The sequence below is a fragment of the Diospyros lotus genome, chromosome 2, assembly GCF_014633365.1.
Source record: "Diospyros lotus cultivar Yz01 chromosome 2, ASM1463336v1, whole genome shotgun sequence".
Lineage (NCBI taxonomy): Eukaryota > Viridiplantae > Streptophyta > Magnoliopsida > Ericales > Ebenaceae > Diospyros > Diospyros lotus.
The window spans coordinates 46,590,819-46,612,206 of record NC_068339.1 but is presented as its reverse complement, the minus strand read 5'-3'; the positions used below and the strand labels follow the sequence as shown (position 1 = coordinate 46,612,206).

The following is a 21,388-nucleotide window of genomic DNA, read 5'->3' as shown; positions in this document are numbered from 1 at the left end:
TGAGACCTGCTTAAAATAATTTTAGGCCAAATTCATATGTTTATCTCTATATTTTTACCCCTTTTTTTTTATAATCATTCAAACTTTTTGTTATCTCAACTATATTCTTGAACTTAATTTTTAAATCAATTTAATTCTTATATTTTACTTTTTTTTCGTATATCAATTCAAAATTTTCATTATTTTAATTATATCTCTGGATTTGTATATTCGAGTCAAATTAACCCCTATACTTTTATGTGTAAAAAAATGGTAAAATGAGATGATAAATTACATGTCATATTCTATTTGCGTCAAAGTACTTGAGTTAAATTGACTTAAAAATATAGGTTCAAAAGTGTAATCAAAATAATAAAAAATTTGAATTGTCACATGAAAAAAAAATCTAATTATATGAACTAAATTAATTTGAAAATATAGATTACAATTGAAATAATAAAAATTCAAGTAACTACACAAAAAAAAAATGAAAGTATAGAAATAAAAATACAAGTTTGGCCAATAATTTTATTGTGTAACAGAAAAAATCAATAACCATACAGGGAAGACGAAACGGAAAATATTGTTAGTCCTATAAAATAAGATTTAACACTTTGTATTATTATTGTCACTTAAACATTCTTTTTTTTTTAAAAGGGTATTCTAAAACCATCTAATTTTAATCAAAAACAAATAATTTCGCTACTTAAAAACACAAATAATTAGATTGGGGTCACTTGGCCATCTTTACGTCAAATCAGATCATCACCTCAAATTTTGGCAAGTAGCTTGAAAAGATAATCAAGGGCTAGTTGACCCACTAATTGGAACTCTTTTCTCTGCACTAATTAAAGGTAATTATAACTTAAATTAGTCCAAGATTAGATTAAAGAAGAGGGTTTACCTTAGATAATTAACAAATAACGTAAAAATTATCATATCATCTTATTATAAATTTTAGATAAAATATTATTTTGTTAAGATATAATACTTTATATGATAATAAAAAAATAATATTGATGAGTCGTACCTCATATACTCAACTCTACTTTTTAGAATTTAGAATTAATTAAGTTAATATTCTCATTAATGGAAAGAGCATAATAATGATTTTATACTCAAACAAAATACAAGCTATCTTATTATATTTCAAAAGCATAGTTGGATATGTTGGCTTCTGATTGAAAGAGAAGCCAAGACTATATAAAATACAATATTATTGGTTGAACTCTTCATATCTGATAAATCTATGGCAACCATTTCAATTAGAGAATTGACATATGTGTATCTGTGTTTATAGCGAGAGAGAGAGAGAGAGAGATAGTTGAATTTGGATGATCACACCAAATGTTACAAAATTTTGGCGTTATTTTTAATTTGGTCACTAAACTTTATTTCCTTGCAAAGTGATAATAAAATTTTAAAATGTTTTACAATGTGATCACTAAAGTAATTTTTAAATGATTCTTAACCAAAATTGCTGACGTGGCGATATCGAAAAATCACTTTGGTGACTATATTGTAAAATATTTTAAAATTTTATAATCACTTTACAAAGAATTAAAGTTTAATGATCAAATTGTAAAAAATATCAAAATTTTATGACCTTTGATGTGATGTACCCGTTGAACTTTGATGATTGCAATTAAGTTAGAGGAGGAAGAAGAAAGGAGAAAATAGATTAAAAATAGGAGCACACAATGCAGAGCTAAGGCATACAAATACAGGCTACAGGGAAGATGCTAAGTTGGCATAAATGCCAGGGAACAAGAATAAATAAAGTAACATTTACATCATCAATGTAAGACACTAGATAAGAAACTAAGGAGGCAACGAAGCAAATTAAATGCCTAGCAGTGGACCCACCAAATGCATAATCAAAAGAAAGTCACCCCATCAACCTACCAGAGATGAGTCAGGAATCACCAGCATCATCAACAGTTTGAAGATAAGCTGGACGGCCCCTCCTTGCCATATATTTACCTAAAATAATGCACCATGAAAAGACCATACCCATTATTCCAATGCTTTAATACGTGTGACATCCCGAGGACAAGAACTTATGACCAAATTAATCGCATCCTATACTCCTAATCACCCCATCCAGGATCCAGATAGAATAAAGGAAAAAACCCATCTTCTTCTTCTTCTTCTTCCAATACTGCACCAATGGCTGTAAGATGCTCTGCTTCACCTACTCTCATGATCCAGATATCTGTTCCAATCAAGAAGCCTGCTAATGAAGTGATGATGGTACAGAGCCAAACTGCAGTCAGGCAAACACCTCCACTTCAGATCAGATCTTCTTCCAGAAACAAGGTTTGTTCTAAATAATCAATCCTCTGTGTGGGTGTGTGTGTGTGTCATAGAATAATCCTATAGAATGATCTTATATATGATCCATAATTTTGGATCTAAGTTCAAATTTCCAGACTTAAGCAACCACCAACTCGTGAAAATATGCAGTGATTGGTTCTGAGTGTAGTTGGTTTCTGATAGATTTTTGAGGATGAGTCCAGTGGTATAGTTTGTTATAGAGATGACAGTGGAGAGATTACCTGTGAAGGGTATGACGAGGGCCCTCGCCTTCACCAGCAGATAACTCCTGTAAGGCACCAATCAAGGTATCTATCTATCCATCTATCTATCTATCTATACATATATGTCATATGCACTCAATAAAACAGTAAGAACATACTACATAAGCTAACTGCTCTAACTAGTGATTTTGAAAAATGGAAACAGGGATGCTGAGATTGTTGATCTTCTTGAGAAAAACTGGCAGCAAATTGTTAAAGCAGGTGGGTTTAATTGTGCTGGAAAAGGTGATGCCGGCCTGAAGGGCTTCAACTCAAATGGGTTCAACACATTATGCTAATTTCTGCTGACTCTTAAGCATATAGGTCCATGGATATATCTAAAAGCCTATATGCATTAGTATGTAAAAGACAGTCATTTTCTTCAATTGCACAATGTACACACTAAGCATACTGAACGCTTCAATTACCTTGTTCCAAGGACCATTTCTATTTCCAGAGTGTTCATAGATCAATCCTGTCCATAAGAATTCGTGTACTACAAATATAAATTTATGCAGAAATTAATCCTTTGTTTACCTGAGGGGAAAATGGACACTCCATCAAGGCCAGTTAGTCCTGTCAACAAATCTCAGTAAGGTAAGCATATTACTGCTGAATTCCAAGTCATATATATCAGCAAACACAGGCAATATGGCAGTTAGGCATAATCTGCCTTTCCCTCGATAGAACAATTAATTAAATGAAAAGGGCCATTTGCTCAGTGTGAATACAGAAGCATGGGTAAATGGAAACTTTTGCACTGGATCAATCAATTGTGCGTCTGAACAAAAATATGTAACACACAATTTATGTGTAATCAGCATTAACCAACTGATAAAAGAATCAAAAAGTTGCAGTAACTAGATCCCGAAAAAAGAAAAAAGCCAAACAAGTCAATTTAGTCAAGGCAAAAAACACATTTCACTCACTATAGAGGATGGGGTCATTCCACATGTTACATTAGAAATAATAAACTGAATCATAGAATACAAAGGTAATTCCACATTAGAGGACTCTAATCTTTCAAACTGACTCTCTAAACCATGAAACATAAATGCTGTAATTGTAACTGAACAGGGGATAGATGCTACAATAAATAGCAACCAAAGAGTTTTGAAGTCCTGCCCACTTCTATTCATCTGGCACTGACTGCTGAGTGACTGAAACCCCTTTTGGAAACACAAACAATCAGGGATTCAGGGGCAAGTTAAGTTAACTTCGGGCAATATACATATAGCCGACTGAATATGCAAAAAACAGTGATTCAGGGTTCTACATATCTCAATGAGATATTTAATTAAATCATTGAACCCACAGATCCACTAAGATATTCCCCACTTCATTGCTTTAAGGAGAAATTGATCAGCTTTCAGTTTTAAATTACGTGAACCCTGAGATACATCACCAATTTAATACATCAAGGACACATGGAGCTCAATCACGAAGCTAAGCTACATTAAAATATGATAAACAAAAGTTGCATTTGCACCTTTGTATTTCATGTGTGTGTATATATAATATATATATATATATTAACTGATAAATACAAGAATGATAGTGTAAAAAAATTTTCTTTGAGAGGTTATGTAATATTATATAGCCCCCAAAGATATTAATGGCTTCAGCCTTCAATAGCCTCGTTCGGCATCTTTAGAAGATTTAACATCAATGTGACTGCTACAGAAAGAATTGTAAGAAAATAAAATAAAAAAAAGAATGAATGAGGGAAACTGATGTAGGAGGAATAATCCCCAAACTTACATTTGAAAATATACAGGTACACTGATTTACATTATCACTCGACTGAAGTGCCACCTTGAATGTTCTCTTCACAGAGTTCTGTCTGGGACTTGCTTGGAGTGAGAGATGGACGACACCACTGATCCGGGACCATCAAAAAATATGTTGTCATGGCTTTTCTGAACCTTCTCTTATATTGCTTGGGGGAAATTATTGTGGGGGATGTATTTTTTGGCCCACCAAGGATGCCTGATGCTTTCACCCAAGTTTCTAGGTGCTTGTCCCAAGTATATTGTCTCATAAAATCAATTATCCCAATAACTAGCTGATGCTTCTCCTCATCCACCCCAACCAGTAAAGAATAATCCATTACATCAACTGACTGCATGAATATGAGAATTCATGAAACAAAATGAGGAACAAACAAACAACAACATATCCAGCAAACTATACAGGGCCAGCTACATGAATTCTAGCCTGAAAATCAGGAACAAACCTGATTGGAGACAGAGAAAAGAAACGAAACGAAATAGGAACAGATATTTTGGACCTTGGAGCAGAGAGGGCAAGTCAATATCAGGAAATGTTGAATATGTTTTTCGCTAGGGAAAGAAAGAAAATTATTGACAGATAGCACACGATGGAAAAGCCTAGTAGAAATGGCAATGACAAGTAAAATGCAGAAATACATATATATGGTTTGATTATCGGGCTTTCTATATGTATTCACTTATTAATTCTAATACAATGTCAAAGAAAACATCAACCTACCAAGAATGATTCATAAACACCTCCCAATAAGAAACCTGTACCTAATTACAACCATTACTTTTTAAAGTTTATGTGCACAAACGTGCAGCAACCCCTTCTATGAAAAGCAATAAAATGGTTCCATGTAGTGACTAAATTCATAAATATCAGTAGAAATTAGAGAAGTTACCGCAAGAAAAGAAGTATCATTCCATACAGCTCTTTCCAATGAACGCTTTGCCTTAGTTCCAACAAATATTGGACAAGTTGGCATTGCTTCAATCAAGTTCTGATCCAGGAGAACTTTATTACTTCCACTAGAATCTGGGTTATATCGTGATCGGGAAGATCCTTTGAGATCATAAAGCCGCGTCACATATCTTCCAAATAGAAGATTCTCCATTACCAGAACATCCATTTTGGATTCCTTCCCTCCTTTCAGATGCTTTGAGGTAATCTTAAAGCCAACAACATAATGAAGTTTCAGAAAAGCTAGGAGACAAGATAAAATATATACACTTGGGGCAAGTAGAAAGGACAGAAGTTCCAGAGTAAGTTATATCATACTATCAAGCTGGAAGCATAATCAACATGAAGGGCTCATGAATTTTGTTATGTATACGGCTAATAGGATGCTTTATAGCATTAATTTCCTCAAGATATCTGATATTACAGCAAAGAAAAAATGTCATCTGAATATGGCATTCAAAATTGCAGTGAACAAAAACCATTAAAACAGTGAGAATGTTGTCCAATATATTAGAAATTGTTGCACACAAAAGTTCATCACTTCTGCCAATCTACCACAGCAATAGCAGCATCATTACAGAAATATTTGAACCATTTGCTGACAAACATACCAAAAAAAGAGAATCTTAATTAAAGTCAAAGGACCCTTTAATATATAAAAATAAGTTAATCTACAAAAAAATGAATTATATAAAAAATCAGATATATTTGATGAAGCATCATGAGATAATAAAAGATAAAGCAAATCATTAATCACCAAAGTCCTAAATATCTAAAAATAGTGTCATTATAGAACCAAATGCCTACAATCCAAGATATTAGATTTTAATCTTGGTTATTTGGAAACATGTGTGCCATCATTAGAAAATACCTGATACATCCCAAGAATCTTCGCTAGGCATGTTGGACTTCCTGTGCCAATAGAATGAGATAGATACCTAAAATATTGGGGGGCAAACTTTATAAATGACTCAAGCTCTGTCTTTGTAACCTGTTTAATAATAAAACGGTCATCCAAAGTTTTTGCAAAGAAGACATTGCTCTTTCCACCTTGAGCTCCCCACTTCTTGCAACGACTAATGGATCTCACAAAGTCCATTTCAGATGGGCAACAAATCCTCCTTAAGGCTTCAAACTGCTTTGCGTAGTAACATGTCACGTTATATTTTACCTTACCAAGATGCCGTTCATCAGCAAACGAGACTCTAGCATGCAAAGCCTTTGTGGATGAGACTGGGTCTGAAACCAAGGAATTACGTGAGCCAGACATGGATAAGATGCTGTCATCCATAGAACCCAGACTTCGGTAAGATTCTGAAGCCATTTCATCAAAAGAATGAAATGATAGAAAATTCACTGAATCAACAGATTGCAATGTAACTGTAGATTCACCACTGTCTTTTGGGCACTCATCAGACAGTTGATCAAGATAATCAGGTGAAACCAGTGCATAAGATATAATGCTTGTGGGCTCATCATCATAAACTGGCACAACAGTGTCATTGACACCTACAGGCAAAAGCAACCCTGCCCCACCTTGAAGTTCCATTTCACGGAATGATGAAACATACACAGGATTATACTCACCAAGTGTATCAAGCTTTTGAGCACTACATAAAAAGTTTTTGTTAAATGAACGATAGAAATTTATAAAGGGCATTCTCAACCAACTTATAGATTCTTCTAAGTAATCAGAGCCTTTGGTAGACAGCACAGGAGATGCACTGGATATTTTTGGCATGGTTTGATCATCGCCAGTATTTCCAAATTCTAGCTTTTCAATCACTGCTGTTTCTGCTGAAGACTCTGCTATAGCTGATTCAGGAACTGAACAAGAATCAGCCTTTGGTCCTCGAAATCCTGGATGGTTTTTACCAGTCCATGCTGCATCATAGGAATCTGATAGACTTGCTATTTCAGAGTATTGTGTGTCTGATGGAGTCGTGTGGACAACTATGTTGCTTTCCACTTCATCAGGTTCAACACAGATGTTAGTACCAGCAGAATGATTAGATTGGATTTCCTTTTCATGATTCGAATCTATTTGCACATCAATTCCTCGACAAATTACCTTATGCTGGCTAGCATCATAACCAATTACTCCTTCATGATCAGGGGATACATTAACTTCAACATCCATAGGTACCAAGTCAGAACCACTTAGGCCTTTATCTGGTTTAACAGGCATATTCATATTTGTAACGTTGCCATTAGCAGAAAGTCGTTCCTCCATATATTCTAAATTGGGTTCACTAAAATCATCCTGAAGGCCCTGGCTAACTGAACTGGCTGCATATACCAGCCGGTGGTCCCACATATAAGATTGGAAGAGCAACTGTCTTCGCAATCGATTAATCTCAAGAATATCAATGACAGGTTGACCCTTTTTAACCTCCCTCTTCAAAATTTTCTGCAGTGATTCCTGCAAGGTAAAATATTCATCAGAACCCACACATTTAGAACAGAAAGTAAGCAAGCTTCATCAGAATTATATATGCTTAATTTCTGTTCCTATATAATTTTAGATTTAAGATCATTAAAATCAGATGTCCAGGAAATTCATGAACTCTGTAGTTGTGAGTTAGGCTGAAATTATGATGATACAATAGTCAAAACATAGATGCAAATATGTTAAGCAGGAGAGGCATTTTCCAAAAAACTCTTGTGCATAGAAGAAGAATCTGGTGAACAATCAACTCAAAAAAAGCACATGCTTCCAATCAAAACTAAAGAAGAGGAGTAACTTACCAAGTTTGATTTATATAATTTACAGAATGGCTCATACAAGAATAAGTTTTTGGAAAAATCTCCATTTGAATGATTTCATTTGCATGCATGGCTATTAAACCATAAAATCTAAACAATAGAATGGAAAATCTTTACATAGTATATAGAGCCTACCTCGAATTCTGCCTTCTCCTTTTGTAGCATGAACTTCAGTTCAGCAACTTGGTGTCTTGATTCTGATGTTTTCATGCCAATGCTACATGGTTCTGGGCCAGATCTTTTCTCTGCCATCTGACTAAGAGCATTCAGCACTTCAGCAAATAACAGCTCTGCACCATTGACTACCTGTTTAAATGAAATCATTATATTTCCATATTGCAGAAATGATTGGAAGTGACATGTTGAGGACATGTATTCATTATTGTTGCACCTCATTCATTTCTTTCTGTATCCAGTCCTGATTCTCATAGTTGAAATCAAGCTCGTGTGGTGGAAGGTAGACTGAGTGAACATCGATAGATGCATAACGGAAGCAAGCAACCATTTTCCCATACCTGAAAGTTTACCTGAAAGTTATAATCCACCCACAAGGGGGGGGGTGTATACAATGGAATGGCACATACAAAATTATTTTGGGTAAAAATCACTGGTGGTCGCTGAACTTTGGAGAAAATTTCAAGTGGGTCATTAAAATTAGTTTGTAACAAATGGACTGGTAAACTTTCATCTGTGTCATAGTGGTTTTTACCGAACTATTTCTATTTATGACTCCCATGCAGATAAGAGCAAGGCAGTAAACTAAAGTATTGGATGGACATGAAGATGAAATCATGCCATTAAAGCTCTGCATGACCATCCAAAGGGAGATGAAATATTTGACAGCCAATATCAACTGATGTGTTGTAATAGAGCAAAAGGGGTGGGTTTTCAACAAAAAAACTCTCTTATAGGAAATCAACCATTGGTCAAGCCCATATATTATTGCTGGTCTGCAAACAACAGTTTGAATGCTCAGGAATACTCATTTATAGTATGCAAAAAGTTTTCTGATAAAGAATACCCATAGAAACGAAGACAATCTCTGTGTAGAGAATGGCCACAACTTGCCACTCTGCTTGCAGCAGCATGGTCTGAGAAACTGATCTCCAAAAACTTCCCGAAGGACAATCCCCAAGCAGCATCAGACATCACAATTCTTCGGGTTGCTGGTGGGAAACCATTTGTCCTTGGACACCTCAGGCACCTGTGCCACATCCAGATCTTTCCTTCCCTTTCACCTGGTAAGAGAATTTCTGGCAACATCCTTACAGAAATTGTAAGGGTACCTTGTCGATGAGTATAACAATGAACGTGGGCTTCTGCCGGCATGTCACATGATTGGCATCGGTAACTCTGATAAAGAAGTTAATTTTTAATTTTTGTATATCAAAGTGCATCTGTGTGGTTTCCACTAAAAGAAATAGGTGAAGCTGAAATCATACAAGCATATTTTTTTTTTTTTTTTGGGGGGGGGGGGAGGGGGCAAAGCCGCAAAGGGGAGCAACAGTTACCTGATCAAATAGATGGTCTCGTAGATAGCGTCCCAAAGGTTTATCAAGTTTGCCATAATATTTTATGCGAAAGAGATGGGGATTTTCACAGACAGTACCCTTCCACACACACCGAGATGATAAAGAAACCAAAATGCCTTGATGGTCAGAAGGTGAAGGAGGAAAATCTTCAGGAAACTCTTCTGATGGCATGTCACATACCGCCAAACGAGGTAGGTCATTTGTATTCACTCCAGTGGAAATATCTCTCGCATTGTCAGAAGGAAGACCTTGTACTGTTGCCTCAAGATGTTCAAGGTCATTCGCAATGAGTTGGCCACCAGAAACATCTTGATCGCTGCTAAATATAGAAGTTGCTGCAGCTGAAGACTCTGCAGCATCCACCATACAGTTCTCCTGAAATGCATGATTAGAAGGCCACTTACCATGGCAATAATCTGCAATATCTTGCCCTGAAAAGGCAACAGAGGGGACAGAAGCAGTAGAGTTGGCAAAGCTTGGAATTGGTTCAGTATTTTGGAAGCTGGGGGTATCTGGTGAATGAGGCAAAACTGCTCTATCTATTTTTTCAATATCATTGAAGGATGAGGAGACCAGATCAACAGTGGGGAAGCTATTGGACCTTTGTGGATCAGTACTAGGTTCAGATCCCTGTGTTTTCCCATTCACTTTGTAAACTACCTTTGATGTGGAGCTGTCAATACTAGATGGTTTATCTGGAAGTGCTACCGTTATCGGTGAGTTCAATGGTAGTTCAGGCAGAGAGGCTCCTTCATCAGCAAGAAAAGACGTTTCGAGAGCTAAGTGATAAGCTGCAAAAACTGCATAATGAATCACATGCTTCACTTTCTTTAACTCATCCCCATTGGCACCTCTGAGTAAAATCTGAAATAAACGGGAAGAGCCAATAAGTTTCTATTTCACGGGATTACCCAATGCCCCTACAGTACTTAACAAGTTCAAAAAGACAGTCTACTGACAGTATAACTGACATTTCAGACTGAATCACAGGCAAAAAGATCCTACATTATTTCTGCAATCTTATTAAGAAAATCTTCTGAAGGCATGAACCCCCCCCCCCCCCCCCCCCCCCCAAAAAAAAAAAATGATTTGATATTTTTTAATTAGAAAAGAATTGAAGAAAGCACTACCCAATAAAAATGATGTTGTGCAGCATGTCTGCTGCTCATAAATCATATGAAGTGGGAAAACATCAAACCTGCCCAATTCAACATATTTTTCCTTCTGATACTTACAGTACAGCCCAGTGGCTTAGGGCACCCTTCAAAATACATCAATGTCTTTACCAACTTCTTTCCACCCTGCCCAGCAGTGCCATGCTCTTCTAGAAACCTTTCCACGTGGAACATGTCACAGTATCCTAACTTCTTCGACGAAAGATGATCAATTGAAGGGACTTTCTGAGCACCTGTACAACGGGATATGCGCTCCAAAAGCGGCTCCTTGATATTGAGAACAAGTGAAATGTTTTTTGCGAGAAGGTATTCCTGTGCAAATCGAGAAACTGATTTCTCTACCAAAAGAACATCAGGCTGGTGGGCATCAATCTTCGCAACAGCCATCTTTAAATGATCCATTTCCTAGATGAGGATGTAAAACCCAGAAGACCAAAAACATAGGAAGTATGGAAAAGTGATTCAGATCAAATTGCATTATAATTGCAAATCACAAATACCAAACTACAATAAGAGAAGGGATAACTGTTACAACCTGCTGTAACAGAGTATCAAAACTTGACAAATGGTTTGAAACCCGCTGGTATTCAAGAGCCCCTCCAAGGATCATCAAGCGAGGTTTCTCTATTCTTGATGGCATCCTCCGATGTGCCACATTTTTCTTACAAACTACTCCTTTGATCACCATGCTAGGGAAAGGGGGAAAAGAATACAATTTCATCAACCATAAGAAACTTAAAACAGTGAAACAATAAAGACAGAAATTTTTAGTTCACAAGTACAGTCCATAAATAACATCAACAAGAAACTACCAAAAAGCACCAATAAGTATTTGGAATTGATCTTGTTGAAACTCATGAAAATATAGTTCGACAAGCTAATATTAGTCATAGTCTTCCTTGCAGTCACATGGGCAATTGCATTGGTACAACAGACAGAAGCATAGGCTGTCGAAGATAAAATTGCGCTCTGGCTATAGAGCAACTTTTGGGCGTATTATACCAAACGTCAAATCTGCAACCACTTTATTCCTCCTCAACCCCCTTGTTTTCCGGGCCACAGCTGTTTGGTTGACCATCCAATGACACTTCTTTTCATTGACTGTAGGTTAAGAGCAGTGAAGTTTTCTTTTCATTGTGATGATGATAGAACAAATGAATATAAGTGAGAAATCCACATAATTTAGATGTTTTCTTGAATCATTTAGTTCAACTCATCAGGCATTGATGAATCAAATAAAGGACGTCCACAGTGCATGAGCGCCCCTGCTTTTTGAGAACCCGGGGGGGGGGGGGGGGGGGGGGGGGGAGAGCAGTTTTTGTATGCAGCCTTACCCTTAGAGGTTGTTTTCGCAACTTGTACCTATGGCCTTCCAGTCAAAAAGAAACAACCTGTCCTTTCCTATCAAGGCTCGCCCTCCATTGGTGAATCAATTCTAGAAAAAATTTCATATAAATCTTTTAGACATCTATTATTTCAATGTAAGACAAGCACTTCTTTTTTTCCTCCCTCTTCCCCCTCCAGCCCTCGGCGCTAATTTCCAGATAATTAATTCACAGAACAGGTAGGAAATAAACATTGCAACTATATAGCAAATAGTGGAGAAACTACTCGAGAAATTGTAGAAGATCATATCGCATATCGTAAGTCATGAGTTATGATTTGACTTGAAAAGAGTTGTAAATAGTCAATTGTATGATTAGATTAATGATGAAACTCTTGTAGTATTTTACCTTTCACAGCGACGGCCTGAAGCTAGGCATTTTACCTTCACGTATCCTCCTGGATCCATCCCCCCACCTTTGCTCATATCCGGTTTCAATATTGTAGCAGCCTCCCATGACAAAGATGTAATTATCTCTAACCAACTGTCTTTGTCATCTTCCTCACCCAAAGGAAAGTTTTCAACCTGCAATAGCTGAGCTATCAAAGCCTTAAAATGCCCATTAACCACATTCTTCATAGCTTTACTGTGCTCCTCGTTAGACCTATCCCTGTTTCTATACTCTCCACTTCCAAAACTGCTTGAAGCACGAAGATATCCCCATTCTCCAGTAGCATCTCCATAATAATCATCATCATCATCATCATATAAAAGAGCTTCCCTTTCATCATCTTCATCTTCGGGTTCAGGGGGGAGCCAGAGAAGACCATTGTTCTCAAAATCCACAGGTTCAGCATCAACATCTGCTGCAGCATATAAAGAGCAAGTTGCTTCACACTCATCACCAATATCCCCTTCTTCACCTTTTTCGACGGGCTTTTTGGTTCCTTCTGAACCCCGTGAATCAAAGCTATTGTGTAATGAAGGGCTGCTTACACTTTTTGTATCAACAGTTTCTTCATCAGGGTGTGTTTGCACGTTTTGCATTCTATAGATGTAGTCCATCTCATCATCTTCAACTTGAGCATAGTAACTATCCTGAGGAAAATGCCTTTTCTCGGAATCCAAGTGGAAAACTCCAAATTCATCATTGTCATCATCACTCCTGGTTTCAAATCACATGCAAATGACAATGTCTAGATTATAACAAATAAAATAACTCGAGAAGACCACAATTTTACCTCATTGCAAACTAATTATGTGTTGAACAGAATAAAACTACTTTCATCCTCTCATAGAAATTATTTGGGTAAGTTAAGACAGAAAGACTTGCTAAAATAATGCCGATTTTCCAATCCCTATTCCCAAAGAAGGCAGTTAATGCCCAACATTCTATTCGTGTAGGTAATGAAAAACAATCAAAACGGTTGCTATGAGATTAAGATGGTGAAACCAACAGAAAATAATAAGCAAAGATGTTTAGAAGCCAGGAAACTCTTCCTAGTAGCAATTTAGCAGAAAAGAAAAGACCAGATAAAGTTGACTGAAGAGACTAGAGAGAGATTTATAATGGAGACTCGACTCCACAGTTGCATGAGAGATTGTTCTTTGTCTAATTGTAAACTTGATCCAAACAGGAACTTTAAGAGTAGAGAGAGATTGTTCTTTTGTAACCATTTTACAAAAGGAAATCGTTTAAGGAACCCAGAGGAACTTTACGTAGGTAAGGTTTTTTGTATCTTTCTCAGAAGTTTTGTTATACACACATACCAAATAACACAATATGACTCAATGAACCTACGTAATTGTCATAGTCAACATGCATCCCATTCCCAAACCACGCTCATGTCAGCCCATGAAAAAAGATACTGGCAAGTCATGAACATTGAAAATATTTATGCAACATAAAGAATATTAGACTGCCAGCCAAATTACTGAGTAAGACACTTGTGACAAACGTAGTCATACTATTTCCCAAACTACATTTGTTATGGCATAAAGACAATAGAGTAATCATTCTTGAAGTGTTTCTTGTTCAAAGCTCTGAAATAGCAGCCACCAGTGCAGCTCTCGCAGTCAACCAGTGGTCAAAGTTATATGTAACATCAAAAGTTAAAGAAAAATTAACTGCTCACTCTCAAATCTGAACCCCATACCAGCATTTAGCGATCAAAAATCTTATAAAAATAAAACAACACAGACTAGAAGCAGTGCACGACAATATCACTTGCAAATACATCACATAGCCTGTCAGTAGACGCAGTAGGGCATTACTTCTGATATAAGGGAAACAAAGAATCTGACTTGAGGAGGATGAGAGCTTATTGAAGAAGACAAAGAAACAATCAAAGAACAACCTTTAAAATAAGTTAAATAAATACACGTCATGTACGGAGATCATGGAGAATGGTTTTGAGCAATGACATCAATGATCAACAAATGCACAGCCATCATTGGCTGCATGAGAAGAAGAGGAAGTGGAGAATTCTACTAGACATCCTGCATCCATCCAGTATGGGAAGGTCTATTGTTTCTTAACTTCCAAATCATTGCATCTATTAATTGGAAGCAGCCATGGAACAGGTATTTGGCAAGCTCAAAGTTTTCCAGGGCTTCTCCAACCCCCCCTAACTAGGCATCAAACATCGGGGATTGCCCTATTTAAAGCATAACAAGGTGTCACAGGCGGACAAGTCATCGCTTGCATGGACAGTACAAGGATGTGACATGGACACCCACATGGTGCATCACTCCACTCTAAATAATTTATTTTCTTCTAAATTTTGTAATGGTACTTGATTCAGTAAAATGGGAAAACAATAAACAACGATTTGATAATTATGCTTGATTGCATCTCCACTCTTCAAATAAAAACAAATTCATGCAAGAAACCCAATTCTCGGTTTGTCAATCCCAGGTTAGTCAATTGGAGTCTTTTAGATGATTAAAAATTTAGGTTGAACACTTAAGAACCAAGCAAAAGAGGAATAAAAAGTACCTGTTCGTGCAAAAACCAAAGTGATCTGGAGATGGATTTCCCGTGCCTGCACCATGATCATTGCTCTTTCCTGGTGCTCCTAAACCTTCCCCATTTATATTTCTCTCAATTTCTGCTGATCGATGAGGGCTGAGAGCAGAAGGGTGATTTTGTTGGTAAGACTCAACTGAGTGTGGCATTGATGCAAATGTAATGGCATTACTGTCAAAGGTATAGCTAGATTTGCTGCTAGTAAGACTTGCCACTGACGGCGAAGCACTAAGATCCAGGCTGGCAACCTGGACCCCATTATCAATAGTAGCTAAACCCTGCTCCCATTGCTTGAAACAGAAATTACAGACCCTAATCTTCTCCCACTCTTCCCGGCCAGTCCTTGGCGAGCCTAGTGCAGGAACCCAGTTTGAAGTACACTTAGCACAGAAAACTCGCCCACAATGCCGACAATGGTGTCTGCGATTAAGTAACGTAAACTGGGAGTCACACTCGTAACATACCCTACAGCTCTGATCAGGCATCCAAAAATCTCTCGACACATTAGTCGGTTCGGGACGCCATGGGTTCCATGACTTCAGTAAGTCTAATACATCAAAGAATGACTTTTCGGGGACATCCATCTATCAAAAATTCTCTTTCTCCAACTCATTGTTAACTTCTCATTTGGCCACTAGCGCAACCAATCCCACCAACACATCTTGTAACAAGATGACAAACACAAACAAATCCTCTTTTATGAGTAATTGTTGATGCCACCACAAGCTAAACATCAGAAGACCAAAATCCCAGTAATCGCCATCCATTGCCCATGGTCCCAGACCCAGAGTATTTGGACAACAGTATTCTCCGCTTACCCGAGAAACAATCTTTATTCTTCCAAATTCACCAAGCCAACGCAATCATAATCTCGTGGCTCTTGAAATCATGTTCAAGAAACTGGCACCATAACCCGTCAGTTTTTCCTAATAAAGACCAAATCATAGGTAAATATATATACATATACGTATCATAATCCTCGAAACTGACAAAAAAAAATCAATTTACGTCATCAAGATGCCCAAGCAATTAAAAAACAATAGAAACCTAATCAACATTTAAGGAATCATCAGTGATTAGAGGGAACCTGCCAATATTATAATCTGGATACACCTTCCAATTCAATCAGATCTCACGTCGAGACAAAAACACTCGCAGAGATTAGCGCCACGAAGGAAGCGCTGACGTATCAAAAATCGAACGGCGGTTTCTTCCGTGGATCAATTTCAATTGTGCAAGTCTTCTAGTTCCTAATAATTCAACAGATTCGAATCATTCGCCCATCAAGATCGTTACCCGAAGACATACACGTACACAATCAAAATAATATATAATCTCTCTATCATTGGGCATGCAACTGTTCCCATCTCCGGTTTCTGCACTTGCGAATAATCATGACAAATGGAGAATAAAACGAAACAAATGACAATCACATTACTCGTAGAAAATGAAGATATCTAGTCATTGACATCAAATCTGTTGATTGCTTTCGGTTACCGTACCGAATGCCATTTGTTCATGGCGTATGAGAATGTCCCTGTGGTTTCTGTTCTGTAATTCCCCGTGACGCTGGAAACGACCGTTTGACTCAGCTTTGGGACCTTTGATGGTCAATCCTCGCGATTTTACACACGAACACGCGAAGATAATCAAATAAATGATTTAACGGTAAATTCCAAATACGAGGTTGAGATTTATCTAAATTATATTAATTATTTTTATATTTTAAAAATAATATGAAATAAAAAAAGTTAAAATACCATTTTACTCCTTTTCCCTTACTCCTTTTTGAATAGTTTTAACTTTTTTTTTAAAATCCAATCGAACTAATTGAATAGTTATTCAAATAAAAAAAATCGAGAAAAAAATACAAACAGATAAAAGAAATTTGGAGAATAATTGCTACTTGAGTAAAAAGAATATTACTTGATTAATAATCATTTTTCCTCGATTAACTTTTATGAGCATATCTGAATTTAAAAATATTACTCAATTAAAAATATTTGTTATTCAAATAAAAAGAATATTACTTGATTAAGAACAATTTTTATTTGATTAACCTTTATGAACATATCCCAATTTAAAAATATTTGTTATTTGAGTAAAAAATATTATTCGATTACAAAAAATTTATTAGTCAATTAATAAATCGAGTATATATACTAACATTCTTGTCCAATAATTATTACTCGATTGAATCATTTAGGTACTCAACTAAGTACGATATTAGTCAATTAATAATAATTTCTTAATCTATTAAAAAAATTAGTATAAAGATTTTAGTCACTTATGTTATTTCGATTTTTTCAAATAAAAAGATTAAATTGAATGAAATAATCGAAAAACTTAAATTTAGAAACTGAATATAATTGGTCTATCAATTTCAACCAATTCAATTTGATTATTTCGATTTAACTTAAATTTTACTCACCCTTACTCTAAGGGGGCGTTTGGTACGGGATAAGTTTTTAAATTCCCAAGATTCATAATTCTTGGGAATGCTCTTGGAAATCTTTGATTCCCAGGATTTATGCAATTCCATATTTGGATAGATTTAAACATTTTCAGGAATGTTGAGTATTCTTTTCTGATAATTTTACATTCCTATGTTTGGTTTAAATGTAACATTTTTGGGAATTTATGTTTTTTTTTCAAAATTACCCTTATTTAATTTTTTATTTAAAAATGATAAATTTCTTCTACTATATAAAATATTGAGACCCACAATATCTTTAAAAAATAAAAAAAATTATTATTTTTTACACATTATGTATATATATGCATGTGTATATATATAATATATATATTTGTATGAATATCAACTTTAATATGTATAATATTTTATAATAAATAATATAAATATATTATAATATATTTTTATATTTAATATAATATATATGTATATATAATATGTTTGTATGGGGTTATAAAAGGGTAAGAGGTGTTTTAGTCTTTTTATTTGTTAAAAATATTCTCAAATCCATGGGAAACTTGATTCCCAATCTCTCCTATGGAAATCTTTTTGTGGGAAACTTGCTTAAAAATTATTCCCGAGAATCCTATTTTCCATGATTCTTTTTATAAAAAGTTGTATCAAACATGGGAATATAGATTTCCAACCTAACATTCATAGAAATCTTAAAATTTCTCCTGTACTGAACGCCACCTAAGTCATTTTTCATTTATAACCCATTACCTTATTGAACTTGGTTGTTATATTTTTTTAAACATTTGTATCGAGGCCAAGTTGTAAATTTATTTAGGTTAGATTAATTTAAATTTACTTTATGACTAGATCGATAATACACCAAAAATTTCAAACAAATCCATGGATGGGATAGTTATAATTTTAGAGGGACAAATTTAGCTATATATTTAGTTTTGAAATGACTATTATATTAATTATTTTATGCTATTACAATTAAAGGTGAGTAAAATTTTAGTCAAATCGAAATAAATGAATCATTGGGCGAAATTAGTGATTCGATTTGATTTAATTTGTAGATTGGTTCAGTTAGATTTTCAAATTTGAGTTTTTTAATTATTTTGATTTGATTTGATTCAATCTTTTTTTTTTTGAAAGAACCGAAAGAATCGAACCAATTGAAATGTCAAAAATAATATTGTCTTTGACCAAAATTGGCCAATTCGGTTTTTTTGTGTTAATTTAACTAAATTTTTATTCATCCCTAATTACTTATATCTTCTTGCACTTTGTCATTTTTAATTTTTTTAATTATTTTTTCAATTTGAGTAACTATTTGATTAATTCAAATTTTGAAAAATGTTCGATCTGTTCGATTACAATAAATAAAACTATAACAAAATAGTTTTTATTTATATTTTCATTTGTCTTATACTAACCATTAAACTTCTAATCTTACTATAATTTAATTATTCTTGAAAATTTCGAGAAACTTTATCAAAAAATTATCATGTTGCAATCGGCTCAATTGCTCTCCTATTTATATATTATTTGTGCCACGTGGTGAGAATTTAAAACAACAAATTTAAATATTTGAGATATAAAATGTTGACATTTTATATATTATGGATCAAACGTCATATTTTTTAATTGTTAAGAGAACACAATAAACCAAATAACATATTCAAATATTGTCAAATGGTAACTCGTATAGTGTGTCACTTGTAAAAATGGGGGCGTGGACACGTGCTAATATCTTGTCACGATAAATATTTAAAATAATAAAATTTAATAGTTAAAATATTAATTTGACATTCTACACTTCAGGAATTAAACGTCGTATTTTTTAATTGTCAAGGGACTTCATAAGATTGCTTGAACTTAGGTTTGCATGTATAATGCATTAATATTATATTTACAAAAGTAAATTATTAAATAAATAATTATATTTTTGTTTTAAGATCAAATTAATCATTATATTTTATAAAAATGTCAAATGAGTAATTGTATTTTAAAAAGTCACAAGATATAATTAAAATTAAAACGTCATTGAACAATGTTAAGAATATGTGTGAGCATTTGATTGATTCAGTTACCGAATCGATCGAATTGATCAAATTGAATAGACCAAATATTTTCTAAAACTGAATTAAATCAATTGAATAATTATTCAAATCAAAAAAATAAAAAAATGAAAAAAAATAATAAAATGCAAATACATAGAAGTAATTTGGGATGAGTAAAATTTAGGTTAAATCCAACATAATCGAACCAACCAATTTTGGTCAAGAGTGACATTGTTTTTTATATTTTGGTAGGTTCGATTATTTCAATTTTTTTAATAAGGAGATCGAACTAAATTAAAATAACTTAAAAGTTTAAATTTAAAAATCGAAACAATAAATTAAACCAAATCAAACCACTAATTTCAACATAGTTAAAGATGTAACAAGTTTAAAAAATAGGTAATTGGAGTATGAATAAAAAAATATACGTATTATATATATATAAGAGCTAATAGCATCAAAAATAAAAGTTGCGTTATCTTTATTTTTTAATTTTGAATTTTGAATTTTAAATTTTAAATTTATTTTTAATTTTTTATTTTGATAGTCTATTTTTAGAAAATTAAAAACACGTTATCTTTATCATTTTGAAAAACTATTTTTCAAAACATAAAATTAGAAAACGTATTCTCTTTGAAATTTTTAATAATATTTTATTCAATAAATTAGAAATATTTAATGTTAATATATTATTAAAAATATATATACATTTTAAAGTTAATAAATTTTGTAATATTTTTTCACATTACAATAATAAAATATGAATAAATAAATGTATTTTGAGTTTAGAATTTGTTTTGAATGAAAACACTCAAAATAATTTGTTGTTATTTTGAGTTTTCTTTATAATTTTTTTTGTTTGTTTTCAAAAATACATTTTTAAAAACAAAAAAAAGAACGCGTTTACATTATTTTAGAAAATGAAAAACTAAAAATGACTTGAAAATAGTAAAGAAAACGCAGCTTAAACATTTTCGCATTTTTTTTCAATTTTGGTAAATTGGTTGCAATTTTAGCCATGACCCAAATCCAATTTGAGGGGTTTGTGCGCCCTCTGACGTGGAACGCCACTTGGTGTTTTAAAACATTTTGAGTAGGCTCCATTATAATACATCGAGAGCTCAAAGTCAGGTCCAAGAAGGGACTCTAGAGAAACTAATATATATATATATCGAGGATAGCAAGGAATGAAATAATACCAGCTGAATACCTTTTGGGTTGAATGTGAATAAAGAACTTTTGGATTAAGTGTACTTGAACTAGAGTAACTCAAAGATAGGTGACCCCTAGAAAGTTTGCGTATGTCCATCAAGCTAAGTTGATCAAATCCTTCTTATCGCTTGATGCGAGATGTTACAAGTGATATCAGAGCTGACTCTTGAAGAAGGCGGTCCGATGAGGGCGGGGAGTAGAGTGGGGGCACGAGGGTATGAGCAATGAGCGATTTCTGACAGGCTTATAGGATGGCAGCCCCCAAAGAGGAGAAGATCTGGAATTAGTTGTAAGGTCACATGACGAGGACGTCATGTCCTCGTCACGTGCTCAAATTGGAGAGAATGTAATATCTCGAGAGCCCAATGTCAGGTCCAATAAGGGACTATAGAGAAACTAGTATATATATCGAAGATAGTAAGGAAGGAAACAACACTAACTAAATACCTTTTGAGCTGAATGCGGATAAAGAATTTACGGGTTAAGTGTGTTTGAGGTATGGTAGCTTAAGGAATGGTGACCCCTGAAAAGTTTGTGTAGGCTCATCAAGGTAAATTGATCCA

The 21,388-nt window shown here is 34.4% G+C and overlaps 2 protein-coding genes across 4 annotated transcripts; one reads left to right on the top strand and one right to left on the bottom strand.

Moving 5' to 3' along the window:
* The first annotated feature begins 2,017 nt into the window (after positions 1-2,017).
* Positions 2,018-3,094, top strand: LOC127795161 (uncharacterized). The gene is made up of 3 exons (XM_052326657.1): positions 2,018-2,298; positions 2,479-2,603; positions 2,725-3,094. The coding sequence occupies exons 1-3, from the start codon at positions 2,149-2,151 to the stop codon at positions 2,855-2,857; spliced, it is 408 nt and encodes a 135-aa protein (XP_052182617.1). The 5' UTR covers positions 2,018-2,148; the 3' UTR covers positions 2,858-3,094.
* A 945-nt stretch (positions 3,095-4,039) lies between these two features.
* Positions 4,040-16,764, bottom strand: LOC127795159 (1-phosphatidylinositol-3-phosphate 5-kinase FAB1B-like). Of its 3 annotated transcripts, none has more exons than XM_052326654.1 (13): positions 16,625-16,764; positions 16,210-16,372; positions 15,093-16,048; positions 12,504-13,259; positions 11,306-11,459; positions 10,831-11,175; positions 9,575-10,459; positions 9,085-9,416; positions 8,455-8,578; positions 8,199-8,369; positions 6,169-7,719; positions 5,239-5,505; positions 4,040-4,680 (listed from the first exon to the last, which is right to left on the bottom strand). In XM_052326654.1, exons 3-13 carry the CDS (start codon positions 15,704-15,706, stop codon positions 4,354-4,356), a joined length of 5,526 nt encoding a protein of 1,841 aa, XP_052182614.1. In that variant the 5' UTR covers positions 15,707-16,048; positions 16,210-16,372; positions 16,625-16,764; the 3' UTR covers positions 4,040-4,353. The 3 variants fall into 3 exon arrangements, with proteins under 3 accessions (XP_052182614.1, XP_052182616.1, XP_052182615.1); XM_052326656.1 differs by having other exon boundaries at positions 16,561-16,710; XM_052326655.1 differs by having other exon boundaries at positions 16,210-16,498; positions 16,625-16,699.
* Between the last annotated feature and the right edge of the window lie 4,624 nt (positions 16,765-21,388).